General features: G+C 32.9%; 3 protein-coding genes across 14 annotated transcripts; all 3 read right to left on the bottom strand.

The window, feature by feature from the left end:
* Nucleotides 1–1,143: 1,143 nt before the first annotated feature.
* LOC108458093 (uncharacterized) lies at nucleotides 1,144–5,368 on the bottom strand. 4 transcript variants are annotated; one of them, XM_053031607.1, is made up of 3 exons: nucleotides 5,098–5,368; nucleotides 2,572–2,648; nucleotides 1,144–1,429 (listed from the first exon to the last, which is right to left on the bottom strand). In XM_053031607.1, the coding sequence occupies exons 1-3, from the start codon at nucleotides 5,339–5,341 to the stop codon at nucleotides 1,298–1,300; spliced, it is 453 nt and encodes a 150-aa protein (XP_052887567.1). In that variant the 5' UTR covers nucleotides 5,342–5,368; the 3' UTR covers nucleotides 1,144–1,297. The 4 variants fall into 4 exon arrangements, with proteins under 4 accessions (XP_052887567.1, XP_052887569.1, XP_052887568.1 ...); XM_053031609.1 differs by having other exon boundaries at nucleotides 1,144–1,411; XM_053031608.1 differs by having other exon boundaries at nucleotides 5,108–5,368.
* A 7,689-nt stretch (nucleotides 5,369–13,057) lies between these two features.
* Nucleotides 13,058–19,207, bottom strand: LOC108460203 (DUF724 domain-containing protein 2-like). 6 transcript variants are annotated; one of them, XM_017759608.2, is made up of 10 exons: nucleotides 18,357–19,207; nucleotides 17,511–17,927; nucleotides 16,516–16,971; nucleotides 15,988–16,038; nucleotides 15,762–15,873; nucleotides 15,472–15,683; nucleotides 14,954–15,050; nucleotides 14,769–14,873; nucleotides 14,165–14,296; nucleotides 13,058–14,035 (listed from the first exon to the last, which is right to left on the bottom strand). In XM_017759608.2, the coding sequence occupies exons 1-10, from the start codon at nucleotides 18,831–18,833 to the stop codon at nucleotides 13,341–13,343; spliced, it is 2,754 nt and encodes a 917-aa protein (XP_017615097.1). In that variant the 5' UTR covers nucleotides 18,834–19,207; the 3' UTR covers nucleotides 13,058–13,340. The 6 variants fall into 6 exon arrangements, with proteins under 6 accessions (XP_017615097.1, XP_017615098.1, XP_017615100.1 ...); XM_017759609.2 differs by having other exon boundaries at nucleotides 14,784–14,873; XM_017759611.2 differs by lacking the exon at nucleotides 14,769–14,873.
* Nucleotides 19,208–19,346: 139 nt separating this feature from the next.
* On the bottom strand, nucleotides 19,347–25,808 carry LOC108460204 (SWR1-complex protein 4). Of its 4 annotated transcripts, none has more exons than XM_053018259.1 (17): nucleotides 25,449–25,808; nucleotides 25,257–25,343; nucleotides 24,850–24,915; nucleotides 24,715–24,774; nucleotides 24,505–24,561; nucleotides 24,196–24,325; nucleotides 23,980–24,047; nucleotides 23,743–23,835; nucleotides 23,562–23,609; nucleotides 23,112–23,288; nucleotides 22,713–22,823; nucleotides 22,105–22,200; nucleotides 20,269–20,340; nucleotides 20,098–20,158; nucleotides 19,977–20,011; nucleotides 19,795–19,884; nucleotides 19,347–19,692 (listed from the first exon to the last, which is right to left on the bottom strand). In XM_053018259.1, exons 1-16 carry the CDS (start codon nucleotides 25,560–25,562, stop codon nucleotides 19,801–19,803), a joined length of 1,359 nt encoding a protein of 452 aa, XP_052874219.1. In that variant the 5' UTR covers nucleotides 25,563–25,808; the 3' UTR covers nucleotides 19,347–19,692; nucleotides 19,795–19,800. The 4 variants fall into 4 exon arrangements, with proteins under 4 accessions (XP_052874219.1, XP_017615102.1, XP_017615101.1 ...); XM_017759613.2 differs by having other exon boundaries at nucleotides 19,977–20,020; nucleotides 25,449–25,807; XM_017759612.2 differs by having other exon boundaries at nucleotides 19,347–19,685; nucleotides 19,977–20,020; nucleotides 25,449–25,807.
* Between the last annotated feature and the right edge of the window lie 304 nt (nucleotides 25,809–26,112).

Genomic DNA, 26,112 nt, shown 5'->3' with positions numbered 1-26,112 from the left:
AAGCAAGGTACAGGGACTGTAAATGTAAATAAATCTTAGCTACAATGTTAACTAACATAAAAAACATCAAGCACAATAAGTAAATTCAAAAAAAAAATTATAATCTAAGGTAGAAGAAGAGAAAAATAAAACCCTAGAAAAGTGTAGAGAAAAACTAAAGAAAACTAAACCTAAAACTAAGCTAAAAATGTGTCTCTCTCCTTTTCAGCATTTTTTAGCTTTTTTGAAGGATGTTCTAATGACTTTTCAATGCCAAAATTGCCTCTACACAGGCCTTGTGTGATTGGTGGGTTGAGTAGACAAAGGTTGCCCTTTTTGTCTAAATTTGTTTCTCTGATGAAGGTGATATCGCAATACCCAAAAAAGGATATCACAATATCACGGGCAGTGTTGAACTTGAGGGTCTTCCTTAAGAGGTGGATATCGTGATACCCAAAAAAGAGGTAGCAATACCATTGAATGGCCTCATTAATCTTCTATACTGCTGGAGGTATCACGATTCACTACAGCAAAATAGGTTTTTAGCGGCGTTTTTTTGGGCCTATTAAAACAATTGGTTGCATTTTGATAAGCGCCATAAAAAACGCCACTATAGATAACGCCGGTAAATTTTGCCAGCGTTTATGTGAAAAATGTCGTTATAGAACATAATTTTTAGAGGCGCTTTTCCCACAAATACCGCTAAAAAACATGACCTTTAGCGACGCTTTCTCTACAAATGCCGCTAAAAAACCTGACCTTTAGCGATGCTCTCCCCACAAACGCCGCTAAAAAACCTGACTTTTAGCGGCACTTTTCCAAAAACACCACTAAAAGTCGTGTTCTTTAGTGGCGCTTTTCCCAAAAATGTCACTAAAAGTCATAAAATAAAAAAAAATTAAAATATTATAAAAATGCCACAAATCCATTCCCATCCCTTTGCCTGCTTAAGAAAATACTTTAGAAATGTTGTTATCAGTACATACATCACACTATTCTTTGGTTAAAGAATGTAGCAAAAGTGGGATTCGACCGGTTTAGAAATGTATAATTTAATTTGAGGACGTATTGAAATGGAAATTCATGAATAAGGAGATCAATGTTTTTCACTATATCTCATGGATCAAGTCAAATTGCCTTTGATTACATAAGATTCCTTTGAAATTTAAAAAAAAAAATTCAAACTAGTTTATATCAACTTGCTGAAGTTGTATGTATGAATTACAAGACCAACACCTTATTTGAACTTACAATTCTAGGAAAGCATAAAATGCAGTTCCATGAGCATGCATTTAAAGTGGCAAAAAAAATTTACTGATTACAGTGACAGTCTAAGCTCCAAATATAGCTCTTGTGTGTCGCTTGATTCTGAATTCTGACTACTCGATCCCAATGAGTTGCTGTGATGTTTCTTGTTCTTTGAATGTGAATCCTGTGAGAATGTAAGGAACTAAAACAAGTAAAATTTTAAAACACAATCATCACATGGCAGATAAACTAAATTTCAGCAACTAAACAATTCAATTTGCAGTACTTGAAAACTTCAATTTACAACATTTAAACACTTCAATTTGCAGCACTTCAACACTTCAATTTGCAGCACTTTAACATCTCAATTAACAACATTTATACTCCTCAATTACAGTGATAAAACATCTCAATTTCCAGCAACTAAACACTTCAATTTGCAGTACTTAAACACTTCAATTTACAACATTTAAACACTTCAATTTACAACATTCAAACACTCCAATTTGCAGCACTTTAACACTTCAATTTATAGCATTTAAACACTTCAATTTGCTGCACTTTAACATCTCAATTAACAACATTTATACACCTCAATTACAGCGATAAAACATCTCAAATTCCAGCAACTAACCACTTCAATTTGCAATACTTAAAACACTTCAAGTTACAACATTTAAACAGTTCAATTTACAGCATTTAAACAGCAGCAACCATCAATTAAATAAGAGGAATTTTAAACATTTTATAGTCATTTCCATCATAATCGACAGCAAATTATCCACCATTTAATTAGCTTAGTTTCAGCATTAATTCGGTAATGAGAAACAATATATAGTAGCATTCAATCCACCATACAAAGATATTTCAAACATCAATTTACTCACTTCCAGACATCATTAACAGCAGCAATTTAACTGATTTCTTTCATACAGTTCTTCCAACCTAAAACAGCAAGATTAAACCACCAAGGATTGAGCATTTTATATGACAAAGACCAAGAAAAGCTCACCAAAGATCTGTTCAAAATGCCGAGATCCTCACACTAGCATTTTATGTGACAAAGACCAAGAAACGTTTGAAACACTAGTACCGGATTACTAACAAAAAAGTACTTTGTAGTGCAAATAATAGCAAACAATTGTGTAACCATGATAGATTTGCATTCACCAATATAAAGTTGGTAAAATTTCATCAGTTCAAAACCATGGTCATTGGGAGAAAAATGCGAATCTACTTGGACGTGTTAGTTGGGGCCATAACAATTGCAATTGCTTTCGATATCATAATCTTAACTCTAAATTAAAGAATGTATTAAAAGAGGGTACTGTTTTTCAAAATTACCTGAATTTGCTCAAAGTTATAAGCTTTCGAGCTTTTGCTATCACAACTGGAAGTTCTCGCTGAATAGCTGAATGTACCTGTTTAAGAAACGTAAACAGTCAATCCCGTGAATCTAAACATTGAAATTATTAACAAATTTGTTGCTGAATACTGCAATTTTAATTCAGACAATTATACATCTTGATGCATACTCTAAACATATATATTGATGAATGAAAATTGTCTATGACAATATCAGCCTTGCAAGTCAACAAGAAAGGTAACAAATAAGTAGTTCCTAAGAAAAAAAAAAGGATTATCGTAGAAAACTTCATGAATGTAAAACTCATCCATGCTACATATCAAATGAAAGGGGCCGAGACAATGGTATTTTTAAGGATAAATAGGCATTAATGCTATTTTAGGGAAGATATATACTTAATGCCGGTTTATACTTAAAATGTTAATCATGCTCTCATTTTGTCTTGAAGCTGTCCACAATAGGAGTTGGTTTCATGCTTATTATAATCAGTATTTCATTCAATTGGGAGTTAAATCTATCATGGATTTATTTTTTTATATGCATAGATATTTGTATACATATGTCTAGATACAGACAAGCACTACATGCATAAATAAAGTTTGAATGTATCCATACATGTATGCTCCAATGGCATACTGTAATGACCAAGTACACTGGCAAAACATGAATTAAAAATGTATCCCAATAGCCTACTGCAGCACCCAAACGTGTAGAAAAACTACTCAAGTCAATTACAGCACCCAAATGTTCTAGGAAACTAAAATTAACTATTATTAGGACAAGTATCTAGTGAGTGAATAGGGAAAACGAGAGATCTTGCAGGTGAGTACAATAGAGTCTCTGTTTTGATCTTACCTAAACCTGATAAACTAGAAAAAATTTGGGTAAAACCATGTTATTAGGATGTTGAAATTTGAAAACCAATATCATTTCATCAGTATCTTGATAACATATAAAACAAGTAATTAATCAAAGTTGAGATACCTTCATTAGTGATGCACTAGCAGGTTAATTAGAGCCTAAAATTGCTTCATTAAAAATTATAAAATATACTTCAAACATTTTACTTTAGAAATTGAAGGTAGTAAGCAGTTTATTAAAAAATTTTAAAAAGTTATATAAGATTTTTATTATAAAATATTTAATAAAAAGGTAAAATTACAAAAATTATAATTAAAATCAAATGAATATAATGAAAACTTAACCAAACCAAGAGATATTGATTCATTGAAGTTATCAAAACCTAAATAGTTTTTGTTTTTAATTTGCGACAACATTAAACTAATTATTTTACAACAAGTAAGATACTGGTAATTGATTATGTTGACTAAATGCCATTTGAAACATGAGTATGATGACATAGTAGCAAAGATATGAATATAAACATGCAAACAGATGCATGTAAGCCTGCAAACAAACACATCACGAACATGCACATGTCCATTAAAAGGTCATATTTCTTTTTCTTTCTTATAACAAGGAAAAATGTCAAATTTAAAAGGAACAAAATTAACAAGACTACAGTCAGAGATAAAGAAAACAAACAATTTAAACAAGAGCAAACTCAATTATCAATCTAAATACAAAAGTAGAAGTTATCAGTGCTTGCTTGGATCAAAGTCATCTGTGAACTATGATTACCATTTATCCTACAGCTACACAGACAACACACACCAAAAAAGACAAACAACAATATATTTAAAAAACAAAGTTAAGAATAGATGTTGTAGATCCATGGGTGACACCATATTCATTTGCAGAATATGGAATAGCTTTGTTCTTTTTCCCTTTTTTTTTATTACTATTAGTATCTACTAGAGGACCAGTGATAGCACAACAATTTCCCATGAATCAAAACACAATGTTCAACAGCCAACAACTTGCTCTGGTCCAAGTTTCCTGGAACTTCATCCCCATAAGCAAAACATATAAATATATAAAACTGATGAGGTAACCATACATCAATAAGCCAAAATTAAACTCGCAAATCCATAACATTAAACAACTTTAAATATTTGTCTCTGTTTTGGGCAAAAATACAAATTAAAGACACCAAAAATAGAAAGAAAAGAAAAAGGAGAGGCACTTCCAAGAAAGTTGGAAGATTTGAAGTTGAAAGTATTTCACAAAGAGAACCAAAAAGAAAATCTCTACAAACAACCCTCTCAACAAGAGAGGCGGAGAAAAAGATAATCTGCCTAAAAAATGAACCATATTAAACAAAGAGAAGAAATTTGTTTTAAAATAAAAAGAGGAAATTTAACTAATTCACCTTCAAAAAAAAAAAACCAGAATCTCGTGGTAATGAAAAATGTTAAAGAATGTTGAGACAAATGAAAAGGGTTTTGTAAGTTTTCAGCTGAAATGTGATTCAATGTGTAAGAAATGAAATGATATAAAAAGAAACAATGAGAAAGAGGGAGAGAGAAGAAGGAGAGTCAAAGCTCTCTCCTTGCGAAGACTTCCTCTCTATCTCTCTACAACCTCTCTCCTTACAAACTCACAAGCACGTACAATCTGCAAAGAGATGTTGTAAATAATATCAACCGCCGAGGGCTTGCGACAAATCCCTTCCGTCGGGTCAAGCAACTCTACCGATTGGCTGCGACAGTTGGGTTGCGATTTTGATTTGGAAAAAAAATTAGCGATTTGGGGAAATTTTAGGTTTTTGGGGAAATTTTTTAGGGGAAAAAAATGAGCTATTTCGGGTATATGGCTGGGATAAAATTGAGTAGAGCAAAACGACATAGTTTTGCTTAAAACAAAATGACCGTTTGCGGCGTTTTCTTCCTAGCACCACTAAAACTAGATCTTTTGCGGCGTTATTAACAAAAAGTCGCTAATGCCCCTAAAAACCCACTTAAAACATCTTTAGCGGCGTTTTTCTTATAAACGCCGTTAATGCTTAACTTTTTTACAATTTTTATATTAAATTTTTATATCTTACATATCAATTTTAAATAAATAATTTTTAAAATTTAAGTAATATTTAAAAGAATTAGATAAAATTTGTAATTTTATATAATATTTTTATGTAAGAAAACAAAAATTTCAAAATATGAAAAAATAACAAAAACAAAAATGAAAAAAATTGTTATAATTTGGTTCTATCCAAAATAGATAGGTACCTATCCATAACAATCATTTTTTTTTATTTATTTTCAATATTTTTTAAATCTAATATTTTAATATATCAAATAGTTTAGATTAAATATTTTAAATATAAAAGTATTAATTGATTGTATAAAATTTCATCATTTAACAAATCTCAAGTAAACCTTAAATCCTAAACCATTTAATACATATAAAGTTTATCTATTATCTCTTAAATAATTTAAACTATAATCATAATTTTAATATAGTAAAATTAATATTATCTTTTTACAATTATATAAAAATTATTTAATATATAAACTAAAAACACTAAATAATCTAAACCCTTAACCCTTATCCCTAAATCCTAAATCATAAAACATAACCCATAAACCCTAAACCACTAACCTTTAACCCTTAACACCTAAACCTCAAACACCAACCATTAAACCATAAACCATAAACCATAATCCCTAAACCTATAATCCATAAACCTTAAAATAGTAACTTTTAAATCTTAAACCTTAAACCATAAACCCTAAACTATAATGATAATTAATTCAATATTTTAAAATTAGTACTATCTCTTTTACGATTATATAAGAAATGATTTAATATATAAATTAAAAAATCAGTCATATACCCAAAAAACTTTAAAATTATTTTAAATTATAGTATTTTAATTTTTTTCATTTTTAACAAATATTTTTCTATGTTTTTACTTTCAAATTTTTTCTACATGTCATTATTTTTTCTCAAGAATTTAAATATTCAATTAAAAATAAATTGTATTTTAATTAATATAAATAAACTAGTTAAATAATAAAATGACAGATAAAATGTTTTTTGCGACACTTTTCAAAAAGAGTCGCTAATGCCACTAAGGCTCAACATGAAGATGTCTTATTGAATTTTTTGCGTTTTTAAAAAGCGTCGCTAATACTCGATCTATAGTGGCGTTTTCAACGGTATTTTTCAAAAAGCGCCGCTAATGGTCGACTAGAGGTGATCATGAGTAAGGCGGCCGGGCCCATACAAATTTTAGGTCGTCTACTAGGCGGACGGCCTACCAAATATGGGCCTAAAATTTTGCCCAAGCCCTACTAAATAAAATTACTGAAGCTTGAGCTCGGCGGCTACAGCCCATATTAATTTTTTTATTTCATTAAATAAAAAATTTAAAAATATAATAAATCAAATATATTTAAAACATAAAACAAATATTAAAACAAATAAAAATAATACTAAAACAATTCTTAAAACAATACACAAATTAATAATATAATAAAAATAGTTATATTAAAATTTTAAAATAATTAAAAATAAAATAAAAATATATATTAATATATAATTCGGGCGGTAAAATGCTCTAGCCAAAAACTCTTACTGAGGCTGCCCGTTTTCTAAACAGCCTCGTTTTTTCCCAAGCCCATTTTTGGGCCTATATTTTTACCCAAACCCTCCCATTTGGCACTTGACCCATGATCAGCTCTATGGTCGACCTATAGTGGTGTTTTTTAAAAAGTGCCGCTAATCTCGATCTATAGCGGCGTTTTCAAAAAGCGTTGCTAATGCTCTATCTATAGCATCATTTTTCAAAAAGCACCGCTAATGCTCAATTTATAGCGGCGTTTTTTATCCAAACGCCGCTAAAAACCTGTTTTGCTGTAGTGATTCTAGGGGTTGGATATTGCGATACCCTTGCCCTAGATGTCATTCTCACTCGTTTTCAACCTACAACACATCCCTACATCACTCAAACACACGTTAGACCTCCCAATGGTATTATCGGCCAATTTGGGTAAAAAAAAAAACAAAAATGAGAGATTTTCACTTATTACCCAAAAAATATAAAAATACGAAAATAGTGAAAAACTAAGCTAAAAACTTTATTTTGCTCGAGAAAAAGCTCATTAAGTGTGTTGAAAAAGCCTAATTTGTCACATTGATTAGTGGCAGATCACTTATCAAGAGTAGAACCCTTTACAAACATGTCGTCAACATAAACCTCATTGTTATGTGCAATTTGATCTCTAAAAATTTTGGTCACAGCTTTTGATAAGTTGCACTGGTATTCTTCAAACCAAAAGGTATGGCACAGTAACAAAATAACATTTCTTTTGTAACAAAAGCCATCTTATCTTGATCCCCAGGGCCATAGATATCTGATTATACCTAGAGAAAGCATCCATAAAACTCATGAAGCTATGCCAAGAGGATGCATCAACCAACCTATCAATTGAAGACAAGGGAAAATTGTCCTTTGGGCAAGCTTTATTAAGGTTGGTGAAGTCGATACACATTCTTCACTTACCATTAGCCTTCTTCACCATCACCACATTTGAAACCCAGCCAGGGTATGCAACCTCTCTAATAAATCCAACTGACAACAATTTTCCCACTTCCTACCTTACGACCTCTACAACTTGCGATGCAAACTTTCTTTCCTTAAGTTTCATTGGCTTAGCCTTGGGAAGAACATTCAATCTATGAACAATTATTCGAGGATCCACCCCTGGCATATCTGTAACCGACGAGGAAAAAGTATTAGCATTTTCCCTTAAGCATTTTACCAAGCTTTCCCTTTCCTCTACTGCTAATGTTAATGAAATCTTAACCACCTTGTCTGCATCATCATAAAATAATTGCAAAGTTTCCAAAACTTCTGCAGCTTCTAGTTTCTTCACTCTCTCCTCATTAATCCCCTATGAGGTCAAGTGCGTGAAATTGCACAAACGGCCACATAAACACGTGTTAAGTCTAAGATAAGGTACATGTCCATGTGCATAGAGTCTACCCAATATGCCATATCAGTGAATAATATCCGTATCATATATATCTTTCATAATTAATGAAATTATAGACAAGTGAAAAATAATAAAGGTTAATTCCATGTCCTTAAATTATCATTTAAATTCTCTAAATTTTAAATTGTCATCTTGATTTTAAATTATTCATAAAATATCAAGTTTTTCATCAAACTAATTATCACATCAAGAATCGAATGTAAATTTAAATTTTACTTTTAGCGCATATGTAAAATCCACCATACATTTAAATATGGTTTTTAAGGAGTTTTTACAATTTCAGAAACAAGAAAAATAATGTGGAAAAAAGGCATTAATTTGAACAATTGAGCTTACTATTTCAAGTTATAATATATATATATATAATTAAAAGTGTAAAGCAAACTGTGCATGGTGTGAGCTTCCTGGTCATGATTTTTCCAAATGGGGCACCACAAAGAGTTATGGCATCGGAGATATATATAACAATTTCATTTGCATGTTATAGGTGTCTCAATGGTACACATCACTAAAGTTTATATGATGTTTTGGACTGTAGTTTGTTATTCAATTTTGGCCCTTTCCAACTACCCCCCATTGGCAACGGGTTTTTCTATTATATTTGTGTGGCCTTAATATGATAAGACATAGCTTACTGTTGCTTTGGACCATAACTCTAAAATAATTGCTGTTACTATTTTTTCGGGTAAATATATATTTTGATACTTAAATCTGGTTTTAAAGTTTAAATTGGTACTTGAGGAGTTTTTTAATTAGTTATTTGAATTTGGCTTTAATGTTAAATTTGATATCTAAAGTTTATTTTGGTACAATTAAGTACTTAAACTTGGCTTCTTAGTTCAAATTGGTACTTGAATTTCACTTTTTGGTCCAAAATAGTTCTTAGTTATTTGAACCAATTTGAATAATGAAGTCAAGTTCAAATACCAATTTCAACCCAAAAGCCAAGTTCAAGTACTTAATCGGACCCAAAAAAGTTTAGGTATCAAATTGAACCTTAAGGCCAAGTTTAGGTGCCTAATTGGACAAAAAAAAAGGCCTTTAAGGACCAAATTGAACCTTGATGCCAAGTTCAAGTACCAAAATATATATTTACCTTGATGATCACGAAACTAACTAAACACCTATGTCAAGTTCATAGGCATTAAACAAAAATTTACCTTATCTTTCAATTAAACACAATAAGTTATTAAGCTTGGTATAGTTGACTAGACATGGTAAACCACACATCAATAATGTGAGTTTTAACTTATAAATAATACATATAATACCACAATTCACATCTCATGCCAATTCGTGTCATTTTGATTAACTAGCTCGAACTTATTCAATCATGGAATGAAATTATTGCATACATGCTCATAACATTTCTTCAATACCTTATTCAATTTCAAAGTCAATATTTCACAAGTGAATATCAAGATCATTATGTCTTATTTCAGTTTCTCAATTCATGTAATATGTTTCACCAGATGAACCTTAGTAAACAAGCTCGGATACACAAGTATCTCCGTTACACCAGTTGCTCGTCCAAGCTAAGTATATTCGTGCCAAGTTACCAGTCTAGGCTAAAGCTTCATAACAACACATTTGATTGCTTTCCCAAGCTGAATATATATATATATATATATATATATATATGTCAGTTTACCCGTCCGAGCTAAACCTTTAAAACGCTATCAGGTTACCAGTCCAAGCTAAACTTGTGTCACATGTATCTTTGAGTCCGCAACAAATGCAGGACCTCAGTAACATCTGTAACTAATCCCGTACAAGCGTGCACAAAACCCTATTGGCATGTCAAGCGTATCCTAATATTTATCTTATTTTTAACTTATATAGTTAGATTGAAATTTAATTAACTAAGTTTAATTAATTGAATCATACTTAATTAACCTAATCCTTCATTAATTAACATATAAGTGGATTCTTCCATCATTTCCCACTAACATATATTATAATTTGGTTTAATTGTCGTTTGGGACCTTTGGCTATTTGCAATTTAAATCCCTAAATCTTTGGCCAATTAGAAACCTATAGTGATAAAACTTTTACAATTTAATCCTTGTACCCTAATTAAGCAATTAATTGAAAAAATTGAAGGACCAAACTTTAATATACTTTTATACCAACTCTATAAATATTTATATTTAATATTTACGGAACCCAATTCATGAAAATAGAGTTCCAAAATCATCTTTTTTAACACCACTAAAAATCAAACAGTTACAATCATAAGGTGAAAGACATCACTCTTCTTCCGTAGTTTCCCTAGCTTTACGTCAAGAATTTGTCCAAAAGCGTTAAAATGATAGTCTTAACCTGGGTTGTTTTTGCTGTATCTGCATGCATGAAGTTCCCTCCATTTGCTTTCCAACGTTATCTTCCCTCCAAATTACAATTAATAGGTTTCCCTCCCAAACATGTTATTAACAGTCGACTAACCCAATCCAAATGCTGGCAATTGTCATTTATTTCTTTTTATACTTTCAAAGTTGAACTATTACCAATGCAAAAAAAAGGTGGCTGGAATGAAGTGTTTCCCAAGAAATGATTCTTACTTGTTATTTTTTTATCAACTTGAAATCTTCATTTTTGATACTCAAAGTCTTTGTTATTTAGTTTTAAGGAAAAACTGTTCAAAAAAAAAATGGAAAATCAAAATGATACTATATATCGGCGAAGAAGGATCGCAGAGCGGAAGTTCAAACGATGCCACGCAGACCTTGAACGATTTGTTTGGAATATCTAATAATGATAGTTTGTTTGAAGGAGGAGGAAGTGACCATTCATCTATTGGTGCTAACAACGATTCAAACGCGAAAGGTGAAGGGATCGGGGATGACGTTGATGATCAGTTTGTAAATGAAGAAGTCCATCGTGAAGATCCTGGTATGGCCTTAGAATCAGGGTAGGTGTCAGGGATGTGATTCAATAGCATTAAAGCATTTTTTGAGTTTTATCAAGAGCACGCGAAGCTGAAGGATTTTAGTGTGGTGAGGCGATCAGTGTGCAGAAACAAGTATGCTTTATTGACATGTGATAAAGGTGGAAAAGTGGGTTGTAGTAGTAGCAGCAACAAGAGAAGTGGATGTACTGCTAGGGTAATGAGTATTAGATAATGATGGAATATGGCATGTAACTAAACTGGATACAAAACATACACATGAATTGCTTTCAAACCTGTCTAGGCTTATGGTTGCATGTATAGTTTAGAGCGCAATAAGAAAAAAAAAATTACAATATGTAGTCATATATAACGAAATTCTAAACATGAATTTAAATAAAGAAGGAAGATCTAATACATGAGAGGTAGTAATGTAATTGTACATTTATACTATTATATGTAATTTCCTAGGAAAAATATAATTAGTACTGGATCAACCTTCAATATAATCATTCATAATTATGATTATTAGAATAAGAAAGATGATAGGTCATTAGAAAAATATCAATAACTAGTATTACCATCCCTTAGCATTCAAACAACTTTGAAATTAAGGCATTACATAATAAAACTAAAAGGAACTTGAGAAATTTAGGTTTGCTATCATGGAAAAAAAAAAAAAAAAAACTCAACGATCTAACATCTATAGAAACATCAGTATAGTCTGAGAGAGATGCGTCACTATCCAATCCGCGACACGGTTGTTGAGATATGAGAAGCTGAAGCCAAGGCAAACCTTCTTTAAGAGTTTGCCTGAAAGGGTTATGCATGAGTCTCCTAAGGCGTCTTTCACACTCAAGTTGATTCCTTTCTTCGCAAGCTTTAAAGGTTGTTGGTTTCCTTATGTAAAGAAAGTGCTCCATCAACCTTGTTTTTCCTCCATCTCTTCAGTTATATTTGTTCTTATACAGTGCGTTGATCGTAACCGCATTCTCTTCAATCATAAACACCTGCATTTCTCTAACTTATTTTGCCAATCTAATTTAAAAATTCGCTAAAATCCATGGACACTTTAGCTCGATTATTTCATTTGATTTAGCTATTTCTTTAAAAATTCTAAAAGTTTTGTATATGTAAAAAACGAAATAAATTGTTTTTTAAAAAAATCCGAGAATTGTTGGCTTCAAAAAATGTAAAGATTTTAATTTCAAGAGATATAAAAATTATTAAATTTCAAAATTAAATCATAAAAGAAAGTATATGAATTTTAGTTTCGCGGTGGCAACCTAGCTCGAATGGATGAACTATGTATTTGTTGAGGAAAAACATAAAAATGTTTAATAGAATTTCCTAAATTAAATGTTGTATAAAATGTATACTTTTGGCTTTCCTATATTAGCATCAATACTAATGTATCTCCCTTTCCTTTTTAAACATTAGGAAAATTAATTTAAAGAAAGAAAGAAATAAATGCTAATAAATGTTAAATTCAGACGTAATAAGATAAAATGGTGCAATCAACTATCATTAAACAAATATGACTTCTTTATGTTTTGTTTTTTAATTAATTTCTGTCTTTTTCTTTAGCTTAAATAATAATTACTCAAAAACATCCAAATCAGTAATCTGTAAGTGCAATATGCCAAAATTTAAATATAACAATTAAAAGGGCATCGATGATGAGGGACCTAAAAAAGTTAGTATTGCACATTTTCACAAAGTTCTAGTCTAGGCTAGAGCAGCAGGTTCATGTTTTTGACTCCAAAAACAAAAATAGACATAACATACAAGACACTGAAGAACAGAAAGGTGCATGAAACAGCATATCTATAAATCAAAAAGGACCCTCTACTGATTCACCCTAACCACTACAATTGCTCCTAAAAACCAACCCTACTACAATCGAATCCACATATCTAACAACAATAATTAGCAATTCCAACATGAAACCAATGAGTGATCATGGCAACTTCCACGACGCAGTAGCTATTTTCTTAAATTCATGAGGGGCATTCTGAATAAGCTTATTTAGAACATCAGCATGCAACTTCAAACTACCAACCTTAAGACTCTTGGTCTCCTTCTCCGACTTTATGGAAGAATGTTGTTCTTGTAATTGAGCAATCTTCTTTTCAATCTCTTCCATCTCTTCATCGAATTTAGTTATGCCCTTTGTATTTTCCATTATCTCCCTTTCTGCATTTTCTTTCTCCCCTAGATGCTGACTATGCCCTTCTTTGATTGAAAGTAGTTTATTCACACGGCGCCTAAGCAGACTAACATCAAATCCGTGCTTTTCCAAGTCATCAAGACCTTCTGAAATGCTGTCAAATGTGTTTCGAGGGTCATCAAAATGCAACATGGATATCTTATCGAACAAACTGGCAAAGGTCACCATGATCCCAATTGCCGATCCCTCACGAAACTCCTCTCTGCTTTCAGCCAAAGGTTGAAAATGTGGTTTTTGGGGCACAATTTGGAAGACATCCAAAGATTCAATTGTTCGCCATATAGGTGATTTCTTCACAAAAGGCAAACTCTGATCACTATCCAATGGGCTTCTACCAGTAGCATCAATTGCATGAGATTCAATAGGAACATCAACCAATCCTTTTTCCTCATTCCATCCATTGACGAGCCTACCAGAGGAGAGCCCTAGAAGGAAAAAGATCCCCAAAATGTTGTAAATATAAAAGCCGAGTGATGATCTACATTTATGTACCCAGACAGAGAGAGATTAACAACAAACGAAACAAGTTTTATAAATCTAATGAAGCTGCTTACTTGATTCTTCGTCACCTGAGGAGTGGATTCCCCCTATCCAAGTTGATAGAGGTTGATCGTCCTCATTCATGTCAGAAATCCCAGCAGTCGCCAAGTGAACCTCTTTTGTTTTTTGGTCGTCATTTATCCTTCCTGTAAAATCTTCAGAGGTTATACACTTAACAAATAGGATGGTTAATTCACAAACTATAAGGCGAGTAAAACAACAAAAAATTAACAGATAGTCAACTTAATTACATCTACATCAGGTAAAAGACAGCATAAGAAACGAGAGGAAAAAGCTGTTGGTACATGCATGACCTTTCTTCTCAACATCACCCTCCCCTCCCCAGCACACGTAGAACAAAAATATCACCTTCTTTCATATGCACCCGTACCCAAATCAATTTTCCTGGAAACTGCTCCCATTACACCTACTATTCTACTATCAATTAGCATACCACTTGGAAAATTCATTTAAGAAAATGATAACTGCTAAACTTGGGTAAAGACATTGGAAGTGCCTAACTCAATGCTTCCAAGAGAGCCTCGTATAGCAGTTTTATACTGTCCTTGAGGCATATTACTAACAATGACAAACCAAGAACTGAGACCCCCCATGTACCTGACAGTTCCACACCTTTATGTTTTGACAAACCAGCTTCATCACTCGTACAATCTTTTAAAACTTTTTCATCAGTAATACCTCCAGCCCCATTTTGCTCCTTACCTACCAATCGTAATATTAAGTTTGCATTGACACAGATTTGCCTATATACATCAAAAAGCTGAAGCTTAAGTTTTATATACCAGCATGAAAGGCCTTCGGACTTGTAACTACGGCTTTACGTGGTCTTCCCCTCTTTTTTTTCGGATCGCTTTCTCCAACATTATTTTCCATAATTTCCTATATCAGTTAGAGAAACAGTTAATATTACTACCAGAGGAATATATATATGCAGGAAATCAAATTAATAAAGCGGAGGCAGATTCCATGTTTGATAACATATTAAGATAAAAACAGGCCAGGGAGCAGGCTCAAGAAAATTTTCTATTTTAATAAAATGAGCAGACAACACCCAAAAAGTTAACCACTTAATTAGACTTTATATACTGGCCAAAAAGAAAAGGCATTATATGTAAAACAACAACATTAGATATACTCTTTTACCTATGATCATGACAAGGAAATATAGATCAGTTATCAAGTACTTCCAACAGTTTAATAACAAACTTGTTCCCATTTAAGAATTTGAGCCATTTTGAATTTAAAAGTTTATATTAGTAGTTTTCCATGAGCCAAAGACTAAAATGAATTTTTTGCTTACCATATTTTCATTTCTGACTGAATCATTTAAATTGTTCTTTTGATCCCCCATTAGCTTCCCAGGTTCCTCACTAGGGATCTGACAGGAATTTTCCGCCTGTAAAGTCTTTGAGAACTTTGCTGCTAATCCTAAGATGATGGGCATTTCAACTTCTTTTGTTTTAATATCCCCTTCATTAATTTCTCCAGCAACCCTTGTAGTTCCTTCCTTGCCTGAAAATATATAATACATACACATTATCTTTAAACAATTTATCAAACTGGCAAACATGTATTGAACACTAAATTTACCTGCTGTCAAAACCTGTGGGCCATTACTTGGTGACTTTCTAGCTTTTACATTCCTCTTCGCAAGGTTGTCTACTTTACCATCAGCTGAACCAACTTTCTGCCTCTTAGTCGTCTGCATTAGTAAGGGGAAATGTAGATCAAATGAAGGTAGTAGCGACAGTGCTGATCAGGAATATTGGCTGATGGAGCCAACAAATCCAAAGTGACAATAATCAATGATCATTACCCAGTTAGAACGGTGATGTTGACAGAAAAGGCGGTCATTTGAAGCAGTTTGCTGCAAAGCAAGTGGGCACATTGAATATCCCGGTTGGAAAACAAGGTTGCTCAACCCTTGAAACAACCCATTGAGCAGTGACAACTATGTCAAGCAGGCCAATTTTTTTATGATACTCACGTAGACAAGACATGTTTGTAGTTATTATGATTCTAAAGCAGCAAGCTAGTTTTCACTTCTTTGTGCCAAGGTTATGCTTGAAGGCACACATGACTTTCTAGCATATTTTAGACCAAGACATACTCTTAACATGGTGAAGTTTTAGAAGCTGAGTGCTTCAAGGAAAGGCAACTCAGGCATGCAATGCAGGCACCAAAGAGTGGTAAAGTACACAGTATTTTAAAGTGATATTTATACATTTCTCGTCATCAAATAGGAATGTATTAACATGTGAAAAAGAAAACAAAGAACGAAATGAAAATGATCTGATGTTGCTAGTATGAACAATGGAACTCTAAAACAATAAATCTAACTCACAGTTGCTGCTTCTGTTAATGGGCTCTCACTCTTAGCACAAGGCTGATCAGCAATCACAGTTTTCTTTGGGAATTTAATAGCTTTACCACCAGTCCTCGGATTCCCTTCTTTACACAATGTTTCACTAGGCATATCTTTTAACTGATCGCCAGTGACTGATATCGGTGTTACCACTGCATTTCCTTCAGTTAGCTTTTTTGAAGACCGTGAATTAGAAGTGTTGCCATTTGATGTTTCCAGTTTGACCTTCTTCTTGCCTGAGTGCAAAGTACTGTTTTCATCAGTGGGAGTTGGCTGCTCTGTAGCATTCCTTTTCATCTTTTTCAAAGGAATCTTATCTTCAGTGTTTTCTTTTGTGGACAAGGAACTTTCAAGTTCTCCAGCCACCTTGGTGTTCCGGGTACCACAGAGAGCATCCCCTATCAGCTCTTGGTCATCAGAAGCAATTATGACTTCCTGAAACAAAAGCTCAATGCTTAAGTACTCTTTTACCTAAAAACAAATGATATTTACACTTGCATGCGACTAAATTTCTGAAATAATCACAAAAAAAAAAATGCAAACCACTAAAGGAATTGTAGGCAATGCCAGAAGTAGTACAAACATTTAAGGCATTCAACACACAAACTAGTTACATGTAGAATCTGACCAGATTCTAAAAAACAGTGAAACTTATACAAAAACTAGTTCAACATTTGTCTAGAAAAAGTTGAAATATGTGTAGACGGGAAAATAAGATATAAAAAAAAAAGCATTTTTAAAACTGGAATACAGAAGGCCATCACTGTTATGTACAGAAATCAACTTAGATAAAGCCAAAAATCATTATTTCAGATGTTTATTTCCTTCTCCTTTTAAGATAATTAAAAGGTATGCACTAGACCCATGTTCAGTACCACAAACACAACATTAACAGCTCATTAAATTTTAAAGTGGGAAAATAATGGGGTAACAAAAGAAATTTATATCCCAAAAAGAAAAAATAGGAGAGATACCTTGGATTTACTAATCCATTTTCCATCTGTCCATTCAACATTAGGCCTTATATCAGAGTGAGAGAGTTCCTTGTCCTCATTTCCATGCTTAAAGAAGACATTGTACCTTCTTCCAGTAAGAACTTTGGTAATTACTCCAGTGCGCCAACCAAAATTATATGTTGTATCCACTCTTTCCAGCAATTCATAATTCCTATCTGCATATCGAGGAGGAGTGGGTCTGATATGGAGGGAATCTACAACAACTTTTGCAGTCCCAGACTCATCATCATTCTTAGAGTTCTGATACTTCACCAGGAAAGTCTTATCCTCATTTTCTTTTACGACTATTGCAGGGAACCAAACATCACGTAGGTTTTCATCATCAACATTTACCTCCACTGCTGTCCCAGAGCTAAAAACGGAGCCTGTTGATTGCTTTAAAACACATAAAATAAAATCACTCACACGATACCATAACAAAAGTCAATCAGGTTTCCACAGATGAAAGTTTCGAACATATAAAACTAAATTTACATGACTCCCAGGCCAAAATGCAATGAAAATTAGCAGAACTTAAACAAAGAAAGCACTAAAGGTAAAACATATCGATCGAGATCATTATTTACACCAATTAATTGAGCACTAGAAAGGCCCTAATTTTAGAAGCAATCATGAAAGCATGACTTAAATAGCAAATTTTCAGTGTAAAAAGCTACATGCAGCGAGATTCGCAAGTTCAATACCGGGAAAAAAATTTATTCCTAAAAAAGTTAGGCTCTCAACTCCAAAATAAACCCCCCCCCCCCAAATTTCCAGATAAAAAAAAACTGAAAAATTAAAAAGAATGAACACTTCACCCCATACCTGCTTTTCAGGACGAACCCAGTTGCCATCGATCCAATCCCAATGAACCCTTAAATCTTTCCTATCAAACTCAATGACATCAGGAGGATTATCAAAGTAAACCCTATATTTCGACTTCGACAAAACCTTCCTCACAACGCCAGTCCACCAACCATCTCTGTACCTCGCATCAACGACGTCGTTCACTTCGAACCCGGACTGAGCATTCCCCTTCTCGTTGGGCGGCAAAGGGCGAATATAACCGGGGTCAACATGCTCAGTCAAAGGGGACTTACCATCGTCAGCGAGTAAAGCCTTGTAGCGAACAAATGCCTTCTTTCGTTTCTTGGAAGTGGATTTGGGAGGCATTTCGAGGATAGTGGCCAAGTACCAAGCCCCTCGAAAGCCTTCCTCGTCACTGCTGACCTCGACTTGGGCTCCCTTGCTTAAAGGCTGTTGTTGTTGAAGTGGGTCATTTTCAGCAGGAGAATTCACCATGCTTGGTGAAACTGAGAGAGTTAGGGTATGTGGTGTGGAATCTTTCTAGCAGAAAATTCTAAGGGTTTTTCATTTTTTCTTTTTTTATCTATTTTTATTTGGACACTGCACTTCGCATTTCAGTCAATCGGCTAAAGCTAAATGCTATTGGCCGCTTTTTCTTTTTCTTTTTCTTATTTTTTTTCTTGAAGTTCTCTATCAGTATAAAATTTATTAAAGAATTGAATTTTACAATTATATGCTATAACTCCAACCAAGACAAATGCCTTGTTGCCAAATATTCCTTGTTCATTTATAGATAGTAATGTTTATTATTTATATGATAATGTATTTATTCACAAAACATAGTAAATAATTTGTTTTCTTTTGTTTTGCTCATGACGATTATGTCACAACTGGACTAACACATTAACACTTCTATATTTCAATTACCACATGTTCGGTTGAAAAAACACATGAATCATAAAAATAAATAAATAAACACTTAAAAGGACTTGTTTTAATTGCATGTAATTTGTTTAAAAATAAATTAAAAATTAATTACCACGACAGAATAACTAGGTTGCTCCTGGATAGAAATATGAACATTTACAAAATAAAATACCCAACTCTCTCAGCTAAGCAAAATGGGTGAAAAATACGTGTTGGTTTTTTTGGATCCTGATGCTTTATGCATATTCATTCAAAAAGATGTCTTTTTCCTACTTGACTACACAAACTTACAAAGCCTGGTTAAAGGGTTAAAAAAGAAAAGAGAAAGAGAGAGAGAGAACTTGGTAGTCAAAAACTATGGAACTTGTTCATCTGCTTCCAATGACCAATGGTAGAGTAACAATGGGGTTGGCAATGACCCTGAAATCTTGCAATGAATCAAAAACTGGCTGATGAGAATTTGGGCAAATAAGAAGAAAGCAATATCATCATTTTGTTTATACGGGGTGATGTCAATTTGCTAGCTCACCCTGTTTTATAGATCAGAAGCTTTCATCTTTCTTGGTCTTTTATGAGCTCCCGCTGGTGAAGATGGAGTCTCAGATGTTCTCCCAGGTCCCTACAATACATATACACATCATAAGACCTGATAAGTTCCAAAACTTAAGAGACAAAAGGAAAAATTAAGGCAAGAAAATAATATATATATACCTTTCGTTTTTGCTCCCTCTTGACAACCCTATCACCTGGAATTACTATCAGATATGAAAATGATCAAAACCATTAAACTCGTCCGTCTCAGATAAAAATATTAAAGGAAAATGAGATTTACCTCCAAAACTAATGGTGTCGGGGACAAATGTACGGTCCTGATCAGCAGCACGTTGCGGTCGCTGCTCAATTGACAGAACCCCACAAAGTTTCAATGATTTGAACCATTGACATAATCACACATCTGTAAAACTATGAAATTAAAATGATTCAGAGACTTAGACTTTTCAACCTTTGCAGTGCCTGGCATATCACCATAGGAACCATCACGGAAAGATGAACCTTCTGCCTCCTTGTATTGCAACTGTTAAAAAGACACAAAACTTCTTTTAATGCCTTGGCTAAACTTCTGAACACAATTAATCAAGCATAATTCATAATTTAGATCTAACTCTAAAGATGTGCTTGGTTAGGTGGAAAAGACGAGGGACTAGAAAAATGGAAAGAATAAATTTTAAGTGTGCTTGGTAGGGAAGAAAAGTGAGAAAAAAAATAGAAAAGATGACCATTTTTCATCCTAATGCATAAAAATCAATACTTCCAAATTGGAAAGATGAGAGGAGAGAAAATGAGATAGATGTGTATTTTAGTTCAAAACTATGCATTTTTTCCTTTCATTTTTCAACTTTACCAAGCAATGAATAGAAAGAAATTTCATATTTTCCATCTTTCTATTTTTCTACCACTTCAGTTTTCCATCTTTTTCATTTTCTTTCCACTCTACCAAGCAAAGTCTAAATCCGGAACCCCACAGTTTCAACACCTCGGCCTAATTGGTACAAGCACAATAAATGATATAATTTTTCAGATGCCTATCAGAAAAGAAAATATAATATCTTGGACTCAACGAAAATGAGAAATAACATGACTAAGTTCATTCTCTCTTTTTTTTTCATAAATAATAATTCAGTAAAAGGAATTGGAGATGAGAACTATTTTAACGAAGTTGTACAATAATTTTGCAGGAATTGTTTAACTACAGATCTTAACATGAATGGTAGGCTTGATATAGAAGAGGAGTGTTAACTAACACTCAAGTTTCGAAATGATGAATAAAAGATAGATGTTACAACATCAAGGTGTTTGGTTGTTGAAAATTGTGATACATATTATTCTAATCATGTATTTGCTGAGTTAAAACATAAGTATTCTTTGTTAATGTACCATCTTACCCTTAACATCTTTATTTTTATATAATTTAAAATAAAATATAATAAAATTATTCAAAAATATTTATATTAAAATATAATAAAATACTAAAATAAAAAATATTATAATATTTAATTTTATATTAATATTAAGATAATAAAATAAAAGTATTGTTGTTTGAAAACAATATACTAATATTATTACTTTTTTAAAATAATAAAATATACAATTTTATTAAAATAATAAAATATACATTTAAATATATATAAATATATAAATAACAATATATTAAATTATATAATATTATATTAATATTAATATATTATTAAAATGTATACTTTTAATATTAATATAATAAAATAAAATATCTATATAATTGTATAATTTTATATTAAATATATAAAATAATAAAATATTACTGTTTGAAGTTGATAAAATAATAAAATATATTTTTTATTAATATTTATATATTTTATATTAAATTTAAATAAAAACATTATCAAAAATCATTTAATTTAAATTCAGGCTGAGTCGGGTCAGCCCAAGGACAAGAAATGACGAGCTGGGCTGACCAAGTCAGGTGGGTCACTGGACTCATGAACTGCTGTACTTGAGGGTGAGAATAAAATTGGAACAAAAATAATTGAAATTGAGTAAAAGATGAGTGATATTTAAAATATTCATTCACATAGGTGAAGGTTATCACCCATCTAAGTAAAAAGTCATGTGACCTTGTTATTTATCAAGACTACCAAATGCCATGTTATTTGAAACTCATGTGATAGTTCCGTAATAAATGAGCTATCAAACCAGTTTCAAGCAACCCAAACGGGCCCTAAAGGATTACGTTATTATTAAAAAAAGGGCCCAAAGAAGACGATCATACTACAGATAATTTTGAGACATGAATGTAAAATACCTGTTTCTGGAGATTTAGCAACGTTAGAATTTCTTTTCTTAATTCAAGATGCTCAGCACAAACGGCCTTTGTTGGAACCTTTGGCTTTAAATTAACCTGTAAAGATTAATATAAAACTTATATACCCAGTTTCAGGAAGATAAAAAACTAGAATAATGAAGAATGCTTAAAAGATTAAGAATAGAGTTACAAGCAAATGACAACAAATACAGAGCAAAGGATTTACTTTGGCACAAACCGGCAATAATTATTAAAAGTAATAAAACAGGTTATCTAACAATGACAAAAAATCTATTTTACTGAACCTCTACATCATCTCCAATAAGACCAATTTCATCTAGAAACATAAAAGACCTTATAATTGAGAAATCATATAGATTGAATATGCTCACAAAATGAAATCCAGTGAGAAACCCTCAGAGAGAGGAATCTTCATGTGTAGAAATTGCAACCAAAAAAACTGAATTAGAATAAGTTTAAGAAATGAAGTAACCATTAGAAAGAGTTTTCCGGTCTGGTCATCATGCATATAATTCAACATCATCCACCAACAAGTGATATAAGAATCTATCTGCGCATAATTAAAATTTCAGGGAGCATAGACAAACCCCAAGATCTTGTAAGGTTTGCTCAACCCGCTTGATGGTCCGAAGTCCAGCAGAGGAGCTTGCAGCTTGGACCATTTGCTCAAGTGCATAAGTTCTCAAATATACCCGAAGCTGAAAATTATATTAAAACAGTCAAAGAACTTTTTTACCAGAGCAAAAATATCAAGTAACAAACTTTAGAAAACATAGACACACACAAATTTTCTTCCATCAAACTTCCAAGAAGTAACTCGCCTTAGGTACTAATTCGACCATAAAAATATTATAAGGGTGCACATTTAGTAAGTCGAATTAAACACATTTTACTGATGACAGAAGCAATCATTTCCAATTATGTTTTATTCATTGATGGAAAGAGAATGAGAGAAGAGAAAACTTAAGAACAGATGCTGCACATACCATACGCAAGGAAGCAAGAGTTGAGGCATTATCAGCTATTACTGAGGTAGAAGGTGCAATGGCTGCAGCAGGAGCTTGGACATTGGCCGGAGATATAGTATCTCCAGGACCAACAGCCCCCTCAGCACTTTCAGGACCAACATCTGAGGGGACAGGCAAATCAGGTTCTTCGGCAGCCTGGACAGTATATACATAGCTATATTATTCTAGATTGTAGAAAATCCAGTGGCAATCAGATAAGCAAATACATGAAAACACACACACCCCTATGATTTTTAACTGAATTCCAACTCAAGCATACAATATCATGTGACTATCAAATCAAGTTGAAAATCTTTTTGCCTTTAGACTTTAATTGAAAATTCAAGTGGCATTAACAGACATCATATTTAAAGTCCAGAAAGAGAAATTGCAACTGCCACAATAGCAGCTTGTCCAGCTGATACATACCCGTGCCGCCATACGTGACTCGGCTATTCTTTTTGCTTCAGCAAGAACCTGGAGACAAAAAAACCATAGACCAGTGAAGAATTCTACATATTCAACCAACAAGCCTACATGCAAATAAATGATGTTGAAGATCACATAATAAATGGCAGTAATATAAGGGCCAAAGGAAAAAAATATGCACCTCGGCATCTTTCCGCTCTTGGTGCTTTGTTTGAGAAAGGACCATTGATAAAGCGCGCTTGCGTTCAGTCTCTTGAGTAACATTGTAGGGTTCCTATACCCAGAACAATATATATTAAATAATTTTCTAGAGTGATATTATAGACATCATAACAGCTTACTATTGTTCCTACTTCCTAGAAACTGCAACAAAAAGGTAAATCATTTATATGGTGCTGCCGCTGAATTGATACCAGACCTTAACAAGAGGATGCCCTGCAACTTCTCCAGGAGATGGAGCCCTAGCAACCAGAATGGCTCGAGACACTACATAAAGATAGTGCTATAATTACCATGAGAACCATATATCAAAGCTCAAATGAAAAAGGTTATATGCAATTCTGAACTGTAAACAGAACAGCAAGAAAGTGATTTGAATGATTGCAATAGATAGTCTAGAAATTTGTCACAGTACCACTATAATATCGATCCTTCAGTTCCTCCACAGTCCGGTGTGTTGGGAACCTGTCAGCTATAATGATGAAGCGGAGATCAAACCGTTCGCACAAGTCAAACAATTGATCTGTCTCTTCCTTGGTCCATTTCTAATTATCAAGGTAAAACAAAAGAGAATCAACCAGGTAAATTGAATCAATGGAAGCACAAATACATGCCTTAATCCTACTATCTACTTTCACTATTTCAAATTTTCAATCAGACAAAAAATAAAAAAGCATTAGCAGAGAAATCAAAACCAGAGCTGCAACCTCAAGTTGATACATACAGGATCAGTTAAATACTTCTCATACTCCTCATCTGTGTATCTGATAACATCAACAGACTGCACCACACCAGACAAATGAACAGACACATTCAATTGCATGAACAAACAAATGCATAGAAACTGAAGGATAAAGAAAAATAGATACAGCATGAACTATTTTGACAGTAAATACGAACAGAGCAGAAAAATGAAAACAAAATGTGTGCTTACCTTGTTGTACTTAGCAAAGGAATAATCACCGGTTGGTGGAACACCATTTACGACCCTCACCTGAATCATATAAGAAAGACTAAGAGTTTAAACGAAATAAACCACAATGTTAAGGGGGAGTTTTATGATATTTACCCAGTGGTAAAGTTGCAAATCATCCTTTCGGGCAGAGCTTGTGAAAGGAAGCCACTGCCATGTGATCTGAAGAAAATTTCAAAATCATTAAGAAACTCACCTTAAAGTATAGCATCTACCACCCAGAAATATCAATGTAAATCATTTAACGTGAAAATTGTTTAGTACTTTTTTTTTTTATGCTCCATTTGACAGTTGCTTACACTACTCTTTCTTGTTTGTTGACACTTCCCAAGGGTTTCAATACATGCAAAATTACTTCTATGAAACTCAATACTTTAATCCTTGATTCATCAAAGATACATGTAAATACATATAGAATTTGCATCCAAATCTACAATTTTTCTTCGAAAGCAAAACGCAACCAAAAATTGCACTCTAACAAACAAAAGAAGTCTTGGCAAAACCTTCTCGTCGGATGGTGGGCGTCGTTTCAATTGAGAGACATCAATGGAAGGCATAAGCGGAGCCACCCCACCTGTAAGGGCATAAACCTACAAATTCCACCCAAAAAAAAAAGCAAGGAAGAAGTCCTCTTTCACTCAGTTCAAGCTTTTTATTTTTTGAAAAACAAGAAATTCAATTTTCCATTTTTTTACCTCGCGAGAAATGCCATCGGGCTTTCTCTGGGAATCTTTCTGGGGACGTGATTTCTTCTCCTGGGGTATTGGCAACGGAGTTTTGGGCAGCCCAAGGATGTCCTTCGCGTCCATTGTAATTTCACTGCCACTCTCCGATAAAATTTAATTAGGGCTTTTGCAATTCATCCAAAACTCCACTGCTTCTGGAGAAGTTTGATTTTTATCGGGAAATTAGAGCTGCAATGGATAAAAGGGAAAAATTCTAGGGTTTTCCCTCAAAGCGCGAAGGATGGTTTTGAGCATAATAAAAATTAACTGTAGGAATTGGAAATGATCACTTCCGGGTTACTGATGGGCTTCTATGGACTATTTCTCATCACGTGCTTTGGAAGGGATTTTTTTTTTTTTCGGGGAATTACTAAATTATGTGTAAGTTTTAGTTATTTAATTAAAAAATATTATAATGAAGTAATTAAATTATTCGAAAGTTTTTATTTAACTCATTTTATTATTTAAAAGTTTTTATTTAATTTATCGGACTGTTATTTTTTTTAAATGTTCAGCTATTGAGTTTCAAGTGATGATTCGATGAAAAGTACGGTGAATCAATACTCATCAACGAATAAAAAAACATATCTTACATCCAAGTTGATCTGATGGCCAGTGTCGAATATCAGAGAAA

This window comes from Gossypium arboreum, chromosome 8 (assembly GCF_025698485.1).
Source record: "Gossypium arboreum isolate Shixiya-1 chromosome 8, ASM2569848v2, whole genome shotgun sequence".
NCBI lineage: Eukaryota > Viridiplantae > Streptophyta > Magnoliopsida > Malvales > Malvaceae > Gossypium > Gossypium arboreum.
This window is presented reverse-complemented; position numbering and strand designations above follow the sequence as displayed.